We start from the raw sequence: 16,150 nt of genomic DNA, 5'->3' as shown, positions 1-16,150 counted from the left end.
TATTAAAGATTTGTCTGAGAGCCAGATGCAGCCATCAAAAGAGCCACATCTGGCTCACAAGCCATAGGTTCCCGACCCCTGAAGTAAAAGGTAGGGCAGAACTTGGCATAACCCATTATTTTTAACACGGGTATTTTTCATGCCTAGTGACTCACAAGAGACAGTCTTATGAATCAGTTAATTGAGATGCCTTCAGGCAGTTCTGATCAAACTTGACAATAAATAGTGTATGATGATAAAAAAATTTATGGAAGGGAGGGAAAAGTAATTTAATATTTGCTATGTGGAGTTTGGAGGAGAGCCCCAGAAGTGTGAATTGTCTTAATTAACGGTGATGGACTTTGGTTGGTTCAAAGTACTTAGGTTAGTTAGGCTGTTTTTAAGTGTTAAAAGTTAACCTCATTGAGGCAGAACAATTTGGTGTCCTGGGAAGTGGGGGAGTTTACACTCAATGCCCCTGAACCTGGAGTCTGGGGCCACTTTTCCACTTATCTGCCCTTCTCTGTGATGCGGAGCTGGCCACATTCCCTCACAGATGTTGTGGCGATCAAATGAAATCATACTGTTGTGTTTTATCAAAGCTCAGATATGATCGGTTATGACACACCTATATTTCTGTGTCAGTAAACAAGAAGAAACTCTGCCAATGACAATTAACTTTCCAGTGTAAGATGCACCTAATTCAGGGATGTTAAAATGCGGTGGACAAACTACATTTTAAAAATAAGTAAAATACAGTGTATATGAAAGTGCTTCACTATAATAAGCCTCAGGAGTCCTATTTAACTTTTGTTGTATGAGCTGGCAGGAAAACAAAGTTATGAGAATAAATACCAGTGTGAACTCACAGGCCAGAATAGCTGGGAGAACCGGGAGAAGAGAGAGAATGAAGTGATCTTTCTGGGTCCTCTTCACTGTTAGAAAGTTGGCTCTCGGGCCTCATGTAGTTTAGTTTAGAAATGTACCCAGCGTCTAGATCAGGGATTGGGAACCTACGGCTTGTGAGCCAGATGTGGCTCTTTTGATGGCTGTATCTGGCTCACAGACAAATCTTTAATTAAAAAAAAATAACGTTAAATATAAAACATTCTCATGTATTACAATGCATTTATTTCCTACCACTCATGTTCATGGTTGCGGGTGGCTGAAGCCAATTACAGCTGTCCTCTGGGACACCACCAAATTTTATTGGATAATGTGTTACGTACACGGGTCATTGTATGGCTCTCACGGAATTACATTTTAAAATATGTGGCATTCATGGCTCTCTCAGCCAAAAAGGTTCCCGACCCCCGGTCTAGAGTTAAGGAATTCTTTCTCTCTGAAAGTTGACGTCCCTCCAGATTGGCTTTTGAGATGAATCACCACATCACTTTGTGTTCAGGGTATGGATTTTTCTGTTTTAGATAGTGTTGGTTTAGAACTTGCAGATTCTTAATAACCCTTTGTTAACCTATATTATTTGTTAGCTCCGAGTCTGAGCCCTACTTGTAACAATGCCTGTTTCAACATTGCATTCACAAATAGACCTTTTGTTATTGAAAAGGAACTTAGTTCTGTTTACACTTGATTTTAGACCTCTCTGCTCTCGACTGAAGTCATTTCATATTCAAGAATGTGTTTTGCTCACGTAGGAGTTTGGATCAGTTTTTTTCTTCAGTACTACAGTTTGGAGAAAAGCGGTGGCATCGTTCATTAACTTGTCTTCATGCCACCCCCTTGGTGCATTTGAACACATAATTAGATGTAGATGAGGATTTTAAGGAAAAGCGTTTCTGACCTTAACCGTGGGGATCACTTCATAATGTGTATGTGTATCAAAACGTTACATCATACGCCTTAAACTGACATCATGTTATATGTCAGTTATAGCTCAATAAAGCTTGGGAAATGTTTATTTCTTAGTAAAACACAAGTAGATAGTTTGCCCTAACAAACAAAATGCTTAAAATAGCCCTAGTTGGGTAAGATGTTTTCCAGATAACTCCCTTTTGAAAGTGAAATGTAAAATGCTCTAGCTCGGAACTATATACCTTTTCTAAAAAAGGTTAGATAGTGGAATATGTTAGGCTTTGTGGCCCAAAGCAATGTGTTGCATATTGTTGTTGTTGTTTTAACAGTCCTTTTCTTTCTTTCTTTTTTTCTTTTTTTCATTTTTCTGAAGCTGGAAACAGGGAGAGACAGTCAGACAGACTCCCGCATGCGCCCGACCGGGATCCACCCGGCACGCCCACCAGGGGTGGTGCTCTGCCCACCAGGGGGCGATGCTCTGCCCATCCTGGGCGTCGCCATATTGCGACCAGAGCCACTCTAGCGCCTGAGGCAGAGGCCACAGAGCCATGCCCAGCGCCCGGGCCATCTTTGCTCCAATGGAGCCTTGGCTGCGGGAGGGGAAGAGAGAGACAGAGAGGAAGGCGCGGCGGAGGGGTGGAGAAGCAAATGGGCGCTTCTCCTGTGTGCCCTGGCCGGGAATCGTTAACAGTCCTTTAAAGATATAAAAATCATTCTTGGGTGCCCCCGGCCCCATGACACTGCCGTGCAGGAAGAGGCCGCAGGTAGGGTTTGCAGACCCTGATCTAGTAGGAAAGCTCCTGATTACGACCAAGGCTCCTCGGAGAAGTGGCTGCTTCTAACGCTGGAGTAAGGAGAGTACAAGAAGAGCCTGGAGCTAACTAATGCCAGCCAGTGAAGAAGCGTGGGGCATAAAGAAAGGGATGTGGAGTGTCCAGGAGGCCCAGTAGTCAACCGGAAAGAGCTCCCAGGGCCAAAGCTGGAACAATTTGAGTGACAAAATGATGATAATACTGAATTATAACCCCAAGACTGTAAACTAGATATCTGTGAGTCCATAACTATGTAAGTGAGGGAGAAGGAGCAGATCTTTCTGTCAGAAGAATTGCAATTAATAAATGTGGAAGGAATGAGGGAAATAGAAAATCCATTAGAACATCATAGTATTTTTTTTAAATCTTTTTTTTTTTTCTTTTTTTTTCTTTATTCATTTTTAGAGAGGAGAGAGAGAGGGAGGGAGAGAGAGAGAGAGAGACAGAGAGAGAGAAGGGGGGAGGAGCTGGAAGCATCAACTCCCATATGTGCCTTGACCAGGCAAACCCAGGGTTTCGAACCGGCGACCTCAGCATTTCTAGGTCGACGCATTATCCACTGCGCCACCACAGGTCAGGCTAGAACATCATAGTATTAATGGCTGCAGGCAAGATGCAGTGACAAATGAGAAAACTGGTGTGCAGACACCGGGTATTTGTACAGTCTCAATGTGTCTCCCCCCAAATGACAATTAAATGTGATAGTTTTAACATGTATCTACAAATTCTGTGATGTTCTCCTTCCAGGAAGCTTACTTCCCTTCCCTGTGAGTGTGCACTGGACTTTGGGACCCACTTTTAAGGAAAAAGTGGTAACTTGACAGTGGTGAAACCCAGCAGAAACCACCTGGGCCAAGTGATCAAGGTTCACGTGCCCAGGAACAAGACATGCCAACATCATGTGCCCTTGGTGTGATGTGACGAGAAGGGCGGTTCACCCTGTGCTATTCTAGATTCTTCTGACATATCCCTAATTCAGTCCAATCATGAGACGACCCAAATTATGGAATATTCTACAAAATAACTGACCAGAACTCTCCCAAAGTGTCAGAGTTATGAAACACAAAGACTGATTGGAGAAGATGAAGGGGACATGATGATGAAATGTAGCGTTGGTAGCCTGGGTTGAATCTGGAAAAGCAAAAGGATATTAATGGGAAAACTGGTAAAATCCGAAGGCAGTCTGAGGTTGAGTTAGTGGTGGTGACCAGCGTTACTGTCTCAGCTTGGATAACTGTGCCATGGAAAGCCTTGCTAATGGTCCTGGAAGCAGGGGTTATGGGCACTCTGGATCGGCTCTGGAACTCTCCTGCCATCTAAGATGGTTTCAAAACAAGATTTTTAAAAACTCTTAACTTCTTATCCTGGATTGGTTATCAGCTTTGTCTTGAGCATTTAAGCATTATTTTATTAAGCCTTGGTTCCATTTACACTTGGTGGAAATATATTGATTCATTTATGAAAGCTGACTTTGGGATGTTTATGATGTTAATAGTACTAATTTCTCTTTCTAGGAGAGTCACCTGCTGCAGACGTTTCCTCCTCTTTTGTGATTCTGTCTGTGTGCAGTTTCATTGTATTAATCACGTTAATTGCAAATTGTGTATCCTGCTGTAAAGATCCAGAAATAGACTTTAAGGTGAGCACCTTAAAAGTAAAATTTTGAACCTAGAAGAGTATTTCCATTTTAAGTTCCCTATTCACTATTGAAAATTTTACATTTAACTTCAAGCTATCAGTTTAAAAAGTTACATAAATATGTATGACTTATTTTTAAATCTTATTTATGCTACTATTTGGAGTTGGAGAACACAATTATATATGCTTTTTACTTGAAATAAGTATGAATTGAGAAAGAAATTATGGCCACATGTTCCAAATGAGTAAATAAATGTTCATATGTTTTTAGCCAATGTGTTTTAGGATTGCTCTCAAACTGATCTATATTAGATACAATACTGCTTTTTTTGATTTTAGGAATTTGAAGATAACTTTGATGATGAGATAGATTTCACACCACCAGCAGAAGATACGCCCTCTGTTCAGTCCCCAGCGGAAGTGTTCACACTGTCAGTACCGAATGTCTCGCTGCCAGCCCCATCCCAGTTCCAGCCTTCCGTAGGTAAGACCTGTCTACCTGTCATGTTTTCCTGAGTCATTTCTGAGAAGTGAGGCTGGGAACCTTGCTGCTAATCATAAAGCAATCAGACTGTCTCCTCTGTGGGCTCGTTTCTCTTCTGCCCCTGCTGAGGCTGAACGGTCAGGCCCCTTGCTTTTCTGCAAAAGCTGAGCCCTTTGCTTTTGGAAGCTGGATTCGTTACAAGAGGGAACTGGCCTCCTCAGTTCATTCAGATGGAATGCTCAGACAGGGCCCCTGCCTTTGTTTTAGTAGGCAGGCTTGTCTGCTGGCCTCTGCTGGGTGGACACTGCCATCTCCTGGGATGGCCTGTGTTTGGGAGGAGGGGTGTGTTTGGATTTGTTAATCAGGTGAACTTTTTATCCCAAGACAGGGAGGGACAGTCCCTGGGGTTTCCTACTCCACCGTGAGACAGGACTCAGCGAAGGCTGGCGGGGTGGTGACTAGAGGTTGCAGTAGAGTGGCTGGGTCCGAAAGAAACAGTGCAGTGCTGAGGTGGCCGGGAGATCCCGTGATCACGAGGGTGGTCTTCCCGGGCGAGGCGTGTCGTCGTGCTCTGGGTATGCCGGCCCTGCGATCGCCCTGAGTGTGGGAAACTCGACTGCAGAATGTGGTCGTGGGGGGTTGCGTTCACGCTCTTCCCCTCGAGAAAAAAAGAAATAATAGAACAGTGCAAGGCGTTCAAGAACCAGGGCGGGATCCTCATTAAAAAATATGGTCAGCTTTAAAACTTGCAGCCATTTTGGCATTGTTAGTTTGAAAGAGATGTTTTATGTATTCATTTCTCCCTTTATTAGCACAAGCATTAACTTTATGTTGGTGTTGTACTTTACAGGCTGTATTAAATTAAATACTTAATATTTAATTTATTTCAGTTGAATACTTACATTTAGTTTGTAATGTTCTTTTCTTTTCTCCTACAGAAGGTTTGAAGTCTCAAGTTGCCCGCCACAGCCTAAACTATATACAGGAAATTGGAAATGGCTGGTTTGGAAAGGTAAAGTGTTGTTCACTTTTATTTTTTTTCCCTCTTACTTGTGCTGCTTAGAATTTAAAGCTGATTAAGAATTGTGCTGTGTGACATTCCATGTTCTCTCTAGACATTCTAGTCCCGATTGACTTTCTCCATTGCCCCCTGAACCCTCATGGGCATGTGGGCTTCAACATTCCTGGTCGGTAAGTTCTTCCAAGAAGGTTGTTTACTTACATGTCAGAGATTTTCCTAATTGTTGGCATAAGAACAGTAAGAAGGGTAAAGACACAGGCATTTTAGAAGCTTTTTATCCTCCACAAGTTAAACTATTTGTGGGTTTTTTTTTTCCTTTTCTCCTTATGACATTTAAACCATTTTGTAAGTGCAAATGGAAAGTATTATTATAATGGGGACCATCTCAAACAACTGTTTTCTGTTTCTCATGGTGACCTGTAGTAACAGCATTTTGTTGCTTTTTTACCAGAGTGTTCAGAAGGAATAATTTTATTATAACAACTGTTTCCACGATGTAGCAGTCATTCTCTGTAGCTGGTTCCCAATTGAACAATGATTGCATCATAAAAGCAGGATGGTCAGGACGGGAAGATGTGTGTGCTCTGTACTGAAACATCTCGTGCTTCTTGTCTTTCCATGCAGAGTGTCTGTCAGGCCTGCCGCTTTCATGTCATACAAACTTTATTAGTTATAGCCTGACCTGTGGTGGCGCAGTGGATAAAGCGTCGACCTGGAAATGCTGAGGTCGCCAGTTTGAAACCCTGGGCTTGCCTGGTCAAGGCACACATGGGAGTTGATGCTTCCAGCTCCTCCCCCCTGTCTCTCTCTCCTCTCTCTGTCTCTCTCTCTCTCCCTCTCTCTCTCCTCTCTAAAATGAATAAATAAAATAAAAAAAAAAACTTTATTAGTTACCGAATCCTCTAAGTCAGGGGTCCCCAAACTTTTTACCCGGGGGGCCAGTTCACTGTCCCTCAGACCGTTGGAGGGCTAGACTATAAAAAACTATGAACAAATCCCTATGCACACTGCACATATCTTATTTTAAAGTAAAAAAACGAAACGAGAACAAATACAATATTTAAAATAAAGAACAAGTAAATTTAAATCAACAAACTGACCAGTATAGTATTTCAATGGGAGCTATACTCCTCTCACTGACCACCAATGAAAGAGGTGCCCCTTCCGGAAGTGCGGCGGGGGCCAGATAAATGGCCTCAGGGGGCCACATGCGGCCTGCGGGCCATAGTTTGGGGACCCCTGCGAGTCTAAGCCATTTAGCAAAACCTTTTACATATCACACGTACCGTGCTTGGGTTTGATGTGGAGGAAGCTGGGGAAAGGCCTGGCCTGTGTCGTGCTGGGACTGTGGCGGCAAACGAAATAGAACCCGTGTCCTGACAAAGCTGAGTGTTGTAGTGTGGGGGTGGCCAGACAGTAATCAGCCAGTAGTAGGAGCCGGGCTGAGGGTGGCCAGCATGCTGTGATGAGAAGAGGTGCGGCCCAAGCTGGGCTGTCAAGTGAGCGTACACAGCACTAGGACGGATCTGATATGGAGTCCAGAGACAGGGGAGTCAGGGATGATTACTCATGGCTGTTGTTGTGAAGGATGTCGTTGTGGTCAGTCTGAAGTGGCAGAGGCTGAGGAGAAGCAGGTGTGGAGCCAGGAGTCAGGAGCTCGCCTTTGGATGTGCTGGGTGTGAGATACTCTTCGGCATCCAGAGGGAGATATCAAGTAGGCAGTCAGAAATGCAGATCTGGGGTTCAAGAGAGAGGTTCCACACTGGAGACTGCAGTGTGGAGAGCTCAGTATATAGATAGTATTTAAAGGTATGAGAGTAGGCCTGACCTGTGGATAAAGCGTCGACCTGGAATGCTGAGGTCGCCGGTTCGAAACCCTGGGCTTGCCCAGTCAAGGCACATATGGGAGTTGATGCTTCCTGCTCCTCCCCCTTCTGTCTCCCCCCTCCCCCTTCTCTAAAATGAATAAATAAAATCTTTTAAAAAATAAATAAATAAAGGTATAAGACTAAATGAGATCATGGAGGATGTGAGCCTAGGACTGAGCCCTGAGGCTCTGAAGCGCAGAGAGGGACCAGGGAGGAAGGCTGAGAAGAGCCAGCCAATGAGAGGAAGAGATGCAGTCGGTGAAGCAGGAGTCCAAGGGGATGATGTCTAGTCCGTGGGGCTGACAGACCGAGTGTGGTGAATACCGGGAGAATTAGGGTCCAAGCAATGTGAGATCCGTGGTATTCTCAAGAAGAAGCATTTAGGGGGCGTAGTCTCACTTGGGGGGGGCTCACAGGAGAAAGTGGAAATGGCATGTTTGGACGACTCTGTTGAGCAGGTTCACTCTAAAAGAACAGAGACATGGAACAGGAGCTCTTTGGGAAAACCAAGACGGCAGAGGAGTGGTGTCATGAACAGAGATTCGGAGGACAAGCTGGACAGTGGTTGGATTACTGTTGGAGGTCAATGAGCTAGAAATCAAAGGATTGGCAGAGAAGTTAAAATTCAAGATTTGGGCCATAATATAATTATTAGCAAGGTCTAGACCTATGAGAGTGTTAGCTGAGATGGGGGGTCATAGAAAAAGATTACAAGGTGTCATCGGGTTACCACACAGCTCCGTTCCTATGACAGTGATGTAACCCAAATTTTGGTGTAAGTCGAAACAAACCCTAGCTTAAGTCATTTACCCATTGTAACACAGTTGTAAAATCATAATCTAGAACAGGGGTAGTCAACCTTTTTATACCTACTGCCCACTTTTGTATCTCTGTTAGTAGTAACATTTTCTAATCGCCCACCTGTTCCACAGTAATGGTGATTTATAAAGTAGGGAAGTAACTTTATAAAATTTATAAAGCAGAGTTACAGCAAGTTAAAACATATAATAATAATTATTTATCAAGTACTTTATGTCGGATTTTCGCTAAGTTTGGCAGAATAACTTTATAAAACAACTTACTATAGTTAAATCTATCTTTTTATTTATACTTTGGTTGCTTTGCTACCGCCCACCGTGAAAGCTGGAACGCCCACTAGTGGGCGGTAGGGACCAGGTTGACCACCTCTGATCTAGAACATACAAACACAACTAAATCACAGAGAAAGGAAAAGGACATAAATATACTGCACTGTACACTGTACTGTAGTAACAGAAAAAATGACCAAAAACGAGGGTAAAAAAAATTTCTTTATTCCTGTGGTTGGCTTGCACACTGGAAGGGGCATTGCAAGGTGGGAGAGAGTGACCTGTTGGGAGGGGAAGCTGGAGAGGCAGGAGAACCTGCAGAAGGTGCTGGAGACACTGGGCCAGGGGAATCAGGATTGCCTAAGGAGCACACAGGAGACGCTGGAGATGATTCTACCTGTACTAAGTTTTTATGGGAGTGAGCGTTGTAAATTTGAAGTGTATGTTGAGACTGTCGAACCTGAGGACCCCCTGTATTGGAAGTGTGGTCAAAGAACAGAGAGGTCACAGTGTTGAAGGACGTGTCCCTGAGTCTATTGAATACCAAGAATGGTAACAGTGGTGGTTGAAAGAGAAACGGTGAGCCAGATTATTGCAATAGTGTTCTATTATTCTTCCTCCTTTTTAAAATTGTCATCTTTTGAATGTTAGGCTTACTATATTAGCATAATTTTGGCTCTTTGAAATAAAAAATATGACTTAGTTAATTATCAGAAGTTCTTACTCTGTTCATTCTGTTCAAGATTTTACTCTCTATTTCCAGGGCATTAAAATGAATCTATTTTATAAAAAGATAAACTATTTTAGAAGGAATCCTTTAATTTTGATCATTCTTGAATTAAATAAAAACTTTCACTTATTATTTTAAGTTTAGAAATTGTATTTTGGAATGCCTTCACATCGTTCTATATCATATTTAATATTCACGTGTAACTCGTTTTTATTTTATTCTTGTTTTGTGTTCTGTTAATTTCAGTGTGATATTTCCCCCCCTGAGTTTTGACTAAGGCTTTAGTACAAGATAAAAGCCTGGTATAATTGGAATGCCATGCATTTTTAGCATTATAATGCAATGATTGTTTGTACTACATTGGCTATTTTCAGTTTACCTTCTCATATGTGAAGAAGACAAAAATAACAAAACTCAGTTGAAGTGTTTTCGAGAAACATCTAAGTTATGTTTGAACTGACCTTATAATTTACTCTTTTGTAATACCACTGATAATTTCCATGAAAGTAATAAATTTTTAAGTAAATAGAAAAGAAATACACATAAATATATGAATGTTGTAAATACTTGATGGATGGTTTAAAACTGAAGTACTTTTCCAAGCTTTTTGTAAGGTAGTATTTAAAATAATAGAAGGCCATTTGCTTGTTATTTTCCTGTATTCCATTTCCTAATAAATGAGACACACTTCTTGACCATTTTAACGGAAGTGAAATGAGAAACTGCTCTTTGGTTTTAGGTCCTGCTGGGAGAGATTTACACGGGCACTAGTGTAGCAAGAGTGATTGTGAAGGAGTTGAAAGCGAGTGCAAGCCCGAAGGAACAAGATACTTTTTTGAAAAATGGAGAACCTTACTAGTGAGTAACCGTTAATAGATGTTCTGTGAATGTAGTTCATAGTCTTTTGAAAAATCATCTGTTTCAAAATACTTTTGTCACTGACCTGATGGGATGGTTCAGTGACTAAAGTGTTGTCCCAATGCACTGAGGTCGTGGATCAATCCCCGGTCAGGTCATGTATGAGAAGCGGTCAGTGAGTATACAACTAAATAGAACAACCAAGTAGAACAAGTTAATACAGTACTTCTCTCTCTCTCTCTCTCAGTGGAAAAATTAAAAAAATTAATAATCAGAATTACATCGTAAGTATATAAATGTTGAATCGCTGTATTGTACACCTGAAACTAATATAATATTGTATGCCAATTATACTTAAATTTTAAAAAAAATCAAAGGGAGCTATAGAACACAAGAGTTTCTGGGCAGGAAAATGATGGCATTCTAATCCCAAAAGTTAAGAAATAGAACAAGATTGTCAAGGTTCTTGGCAACAAATTGATTTTGTGACCCTAAGGGAGAATGAAAGATTGAGGTATATCAGCAAGATACAGATGCTTTTTGGCCTTGGCGGTGGGCTCAGTGGTAGGGTGTCGGCCTGGTGTGTGGATGTTTTGGGTTCAATTCCCGGTCAGGGCACAAAGGAGAAGTAATCATCTGCTTCTCTGCCCCACCCCCTCTTCCCCTCCTGCTGCCAGGGCTTGATTGATTTGAGCGCATCTGTTCCAGGTGCTGAGTATGGCTTCGTGGAGCCTCCACTTTAGGCACTAAAAATGGCTCCTTTGCAAGCAATGGCCCTAGATGGACAGAGCATCGGCTCCAGATAGGGGGTTGCCAGATGGTTTCCAGTCGGGTTGCATGCGGGAGTCTCTGTATCTCCCCTCTTCTCACTTAAAAAAGAAAAGCTACAGACACATTTTGTTCATAATTGTTTCAAAATAAACAGCTTTTAAAACAATTATTTTGACATTTTTCTTTTTAACTCTCTTTTGAACCAAATATTTTTCAAAAAGTTTGTATATGCTGTGGAAATTTTACAGAAATAGTATATAAGCTGGATAGGCTGAGGAATAGCTGGGTTATTTAATATATGGATTGAAATGCATATTAAGTTGTATATATAGCTTGCCTTTTTAAAAATGCTTCAAAGTGATAATTTATAAGTTTAAATTACTAAAATTAGAGGTTCTTCTGATAGGAGTTCTGTTTTGATTTTTGAAAACATTCACCTGATTGGCTTTGAATTACTTAGTCATAAGATAACAATAAACCTGTTAAGTTAATGTACTATTTTTGGCTTATTTATTTATTTATATTAAATGAGAGGTGGGGAGTTAGAGAGACAGACTTCCACATGCACCCTGACTGGAATCCACCTGGCAAGCCCCCTACAGGGCAATGTTCTGCCCATCTGGGGCCACTGCTCTGTTGCTCAGCAACTGTGCTATTTCAGCACCTGAGGCAAGGCCATGGAGTCATCCTCAATGCCCAGGGCCAGATTGCTTGAACCATTTGAGCCATGGCTGTGGGAGGGGAGGAGAGACAGAGAGAGGAAAAGAGAGAGAGAAAGGAGAGAGGGTTGAGAAGCAGATGGTTGCTTCTCCTATGTGCCCTGACCAGGAATCAAACCCAGTACTTCCACATGCTGGCCCAACTCTCTACTGCTGAGCCAACTGACCAGGGCGGCTTATCATATTTAAATCATTATGAATGTTAAAATTGGGATTACTGTTTAGACAGTTTTGCTAACAGGCTCTGTGACTATTTTTCCCCCCCAGTATTCTTCAGCATCCAAATATTCTTCAGTGTGTTGGACAGTGTGTAGAAGCAATTCCCTATCTTCTGGTGTTTGAGTTCTGTGACCTGGTAAGTGTTTAGTAGAAATGCAAGGGCAGACCTTCAAAAGGTTATACCTAAGTATTTTTGATAGCTATAAATGTTGGATGAGGGAGTGCTTTCACTTCTGTCCCCCATTTTAAGAACTTTAGGAAGTATCCATTTATTACCTTTGATAATAGTATTAGTGTTTTTTTATATATTCTATCCCTTTGCCTAGCTATTTGCATGCATTACCACACTGAATCATATTTCACCTCAGTTTAGGTATGATTGAAATAAAACCCATGGAGATGAAGAAAATGTATATCAAGTATATGGCAGAGCCGAGCTTGGACCTAGCTTTGCCTTCTTGAGAGCTGAGGTCTTAACTCCAACTAGGCGTTTAAACACCTTCCCCACTGAGGGGCTCGGAGTCTCCTAACCTGTTGGGTACCCGTGACCTGTCTCAGGTTTTGGAAATAGTGAATGTATATAACATTTTGTTTTTAAATAATTAGATGATTTATTTTCTTAACCTAAAATTAAATAGCCTAGTTTCTTAGCATGATATAGCATTGCTTATTAATTTGTTCTGATTTACATTTGGAAAGATTATTCTTTGTGCAGTTTTTTTATGAATAATAATTTTTTTTTTTTTTTTTTTAATTTTTCTGAAGCTGGAAACAGGGAGAGACAGTCAGACAGACTCCTGCATGCGCCCTACCGGGATCCACCCGGCACGCCCACCAGGGGGCGACGCTCTGCCCACCAAGGGGCGATGCTCTGCCCCTCCGGGGAGTCGCTCTGTCGCGACCAGAGCCACTCTAGCGCCTGGGGCAGAGGCCAAGGAGCCATCCCCAGCGCCCAGGCCATCTTTGCTCCAATGGAGCCACGCTGGGGGAGGGGAAGAGAGAGACAGAGAGGAAGGAGAGGGGGAGGGGTGGAGAAGCAGATGGGTGCTTCTCCTGTGTGCCCTGGCCGGGAATCGAACCCGGGACCCCTTGCACGCCAGGCCGACGCTCTACCACTGAGCCAGCCGGCCAGGGCCTGAATAATAATTTTTATGTGAACATTTCCTATAAACATTTTTTAAATTTAGGTTTTGATTGATTTTTTTTGTATCATCTTAGTTTTCAGAATGTTGAACTTCCTTAATCATGTTCAGAAAAGTGGGAGTATAGCTAAAATTAATCCCCTATTAATTCAGAATATTTTTCAGCTGGTAAAATTGAAAGACAGCAGTAAACATTGTGAATTTTTGTTTTAATTCCTAAATATCATTTGACTGCTATTCTTAGTTGCAGGGCTGACTTTGTGATAGTGGTTAATAAAACTATGTAGGTTTCAAGGGCACAGTTCTGTAATAGATCAACTGTATATTATGTTATTTGTTTACCACCCAAAATCAAGTCTCCTTCCATCACCATTTATTCCCCCCTTTGCTCTCTTCTACCTCCCCACCCACCTTTTCTTGGGTGACCATCATATTCTTGTCTGTGTCTCCAAGTTTGGTTTTGTTTTGTTTTTTTTGCCCGACCCCTTGACTGTTTCACCCAGCATCCCACCCTCCTTCCCTCTGACAGCGGTCAGTCTGTTCTCTGTGTCTATGAGTCTGTTTCTGTTTTGTTTATTCTATTCCACATATAAGTGAAATCATACGGCATTTGTCATTCTCTGACTGGCTTATTTCACTTAGCATGATACCCTCCATCCAACACACCACTGGTTTTCTCCACTCGTCTGTTGGTGGGCACTTGGGCTGCTTCCAGATATGGCTATTGTGAAGAATGCTGCAGTGAACATAGGGGTGTGTATATTCTTCCGAATTAGGTTTTCTAATTTTGGTTTTTTTCAGATATATTCTGAAGTGGCATCATGGGGTCATAAGGCAGTTCCATCAAAATTTTTTTAGAGGAGAGAGATAGAAAGTGTGTGTGGGGGAGGTAGGAAGCATCAACTTCTAGTAGCTTCTTGTCTGTGCCTTGAGCAGGCAGGCCTGGGGTTTCAGACCGGCGACCTCAGCATTCCAGGCTCTGCCCACTGCGCCACCACAGGTCAGGCCCACTTAAAAAGTTTTGAGGAAGCTCCATACTGTTTTCCGTAGTACTGCACCAGTCTGCATTCCCTGCATTTCCTCATGCAACAGTGCATGAGGTTCCCTTTTCTCCATCCTCGCCAGCACTGATTCATTGATGATAGCCTCTCTGACAGGTGTGAAGTAATATCTCATTATGGTTGTAATTTGCATCTCTCTGATTATTATCAAAGTGGAACATCTTTTCATATGTCTGCTGGCCATCTGTGTGTCGTCTTTGGAGAAGTATATTTGAGTCCTTTGCCCATTTTTTTAAGTTGGATTGTTTGGGGGTTTTTGGGTGTTGAGTTGTATGAGGTCTTTATGAATTTTGGATTTTAACCCTTTATCAGATGTGTCATTGGAGAATATGTCCTCCCATTCACTGGGTGGTTCTTTCATTTTGTTGATAGTTTCCTTTGCTCTGCAAGACTTTACCTGAAGAGATATACCAGAAAAAATTTTGGTACAAGAAATATCTGAGATTTTAGTTTTCTTCTGGGATTTTTATGGTTGAAACACGTATTTTATGTGACTCTCCTCAGTAATATTGGGAGAGGGTTTACTCCTGAAAGCTGAACATTTGGAAACACCCTTGTCCCCACCCGAAGCTTTCATTGGCAGAGTCCATGACTGTTTTCAAGGAAGTTCACCATCCAGTGGTACATTGATCTACAATAAAATTTATAAAACAGTAATTGCTTCTCAAAAAATTTAAATAAAATTACTACATAATCTTGCCTGACCTGTGGTGGTGCAGTGGATGGAGTGTCGACCTGGAAATGCTGAGGTCGCCGGTTCGAAACCCTGGGCTTGCCTGGTCAAGGCACATATGGGAGTTGATGCTTCAAGCTCCTTCCCCCTTCTCTCTCTCTGTCTCTCCTCTCTCTCTCTCTCTCTGTCTCTTCCTCTCCTCTCTAAAAAAATGAATAAATAAAAAAAAAATTAAAAAAAAATTACTACATAATCTAGCAATTTTACTTCTAGGTACATAGAATTGAAAGCAGGATCTTAAAAGAGATTTTTGCATGCCCATGTTCATAGCAGCATTATTCACAGTAGCCAAGAGATAGCGCCAACTCAGATGTCAATCAAAGGATAATAATGAACAAAATTGGGTCTGTCCATACAATGGGATATTATTCTACCTTGCTAAGTGAAATAAGCCTAGTCACAAAAAGACAAATACTGTTTGATTCCACTATGTGAGGTATCTAAAGTAGTCAAACTCAAAGACAGAAATTTGTAGGGTGCTTGCCTGGTGCTGGGGGAGTGGGGGGGTTGGTATTTAATGGGGACCGAGTCTCAGTTTGCCAAGACGAAGAGTTCTGTTGGATAATGGCGGTGCTGATGGGTGCACAACAGTGTAAATGTACTTAATGCCCCTGAACTGCACACTTAGAAATGGCTACAGTTTTTAAAACATTGATAATTACCTATTATTTAAGGTGCTGTACCAGGTATTACCTACATTAGGAGGAGTCTAGAAATTCCCAGATTTCCTTGGGAAGTCTGTCTGTCAGTGCTTGGAATGGCGGGGCTCATGTCAGAGTGAAGGCCTTTAATCCAGGGATCCCATCGCCGTGCCCAGTAGTGAGGTCACATTTGTCTCCGTGGGCAGTGCTGTGCTCATCGGCTCTTGGCCCTAGTCAGCGTCAGAGGTCTGCAGCAGGACTGGGGCCGCGATAGGGCACTGGCACTGAAGTCTGAGTGTCCGGCTCAGCGTGCAGAGACTACTATTAAGTCAGGAGTGGTTGCACAGGGTCAGCCCAGTGAGCCCGAGGGGACCTGCCTGGCAGAGGGGCATCACCCAAAACAAAACCACCCGCTGGCGAGGGCCCAGAGGACAGAGCGGAAGAGCCCGGTCTGCCGGGAGTGAGCAGCTGCAGCACAGTGAAAGGAGCCACTATCTCCGTGTTCTCAGTAGGTCAGGAGCGATTGAATGAACACAGGCCTTTTCACTCGTCACCGGGCAGTGATCGTGTTCAC

The 16,150-nt window shown here is 42.4% G+C and overlaps 1 protein-coding gene across 3 annotated transcripts in view; it reads left to right on the top strand.

Annotated features, from left to right (window-relative positions):
- Positions 1-16,150, top strand: part of LMTK2 (lemur tyrosine kinase 2) — a 73,169-nt gene that overhangs the window by 23,310 nt on the left and 33,709 nt on the right. For all 3 annotated transcript variants that reach the window (XM_066273360.1, XM_066273357.1, XM_066273356.1), the window contains 5 exons: positions 4,118-4,242; positions 4,581-4,725; positions 5,664-5,737; positions 10,172-10,290; positions 12,048-12,135. In XM_066273360.1, coding sequence (XP_066129457.1) covers positions 4,118-4,242; positions 4,581-4,725; positions 5,664-5,737; positions 10,172-10,290; positions 12,048-12,135 — 551 coding nt within the window. The remainder of the gene's footprint in view (positions 1-4,117; positions 4,243-4,580; positions 4,726-5,663; positions 5,738-10,171; positions 10,291-12,047; positions 12,136-16,150) is intronic.

The sequence above is a fragment of the Saccopteryx bilineata genome, chromosome 4 (assembly GCF_036850765.1).
Source record: "Saccopteryx bilineata isolate mSacBil1 chromosome 4, mSacBil1_pri_phased_curated, whole genome shotgun sequence".
In the NCBI taxonomy this organism is placed as follows: domain Eukaryota; kingdom Metazoa; phylum Chordata; class Mammalia; order Chiroptera; family Emballonuridae; genus Saccopteryx; species Saccopteryx bilineata.
The sequence above is the reverse complement of the archived record's forward strand: the minus strand, read 5'-3'. Positions and strand labels throughout refer to the sequence as shown.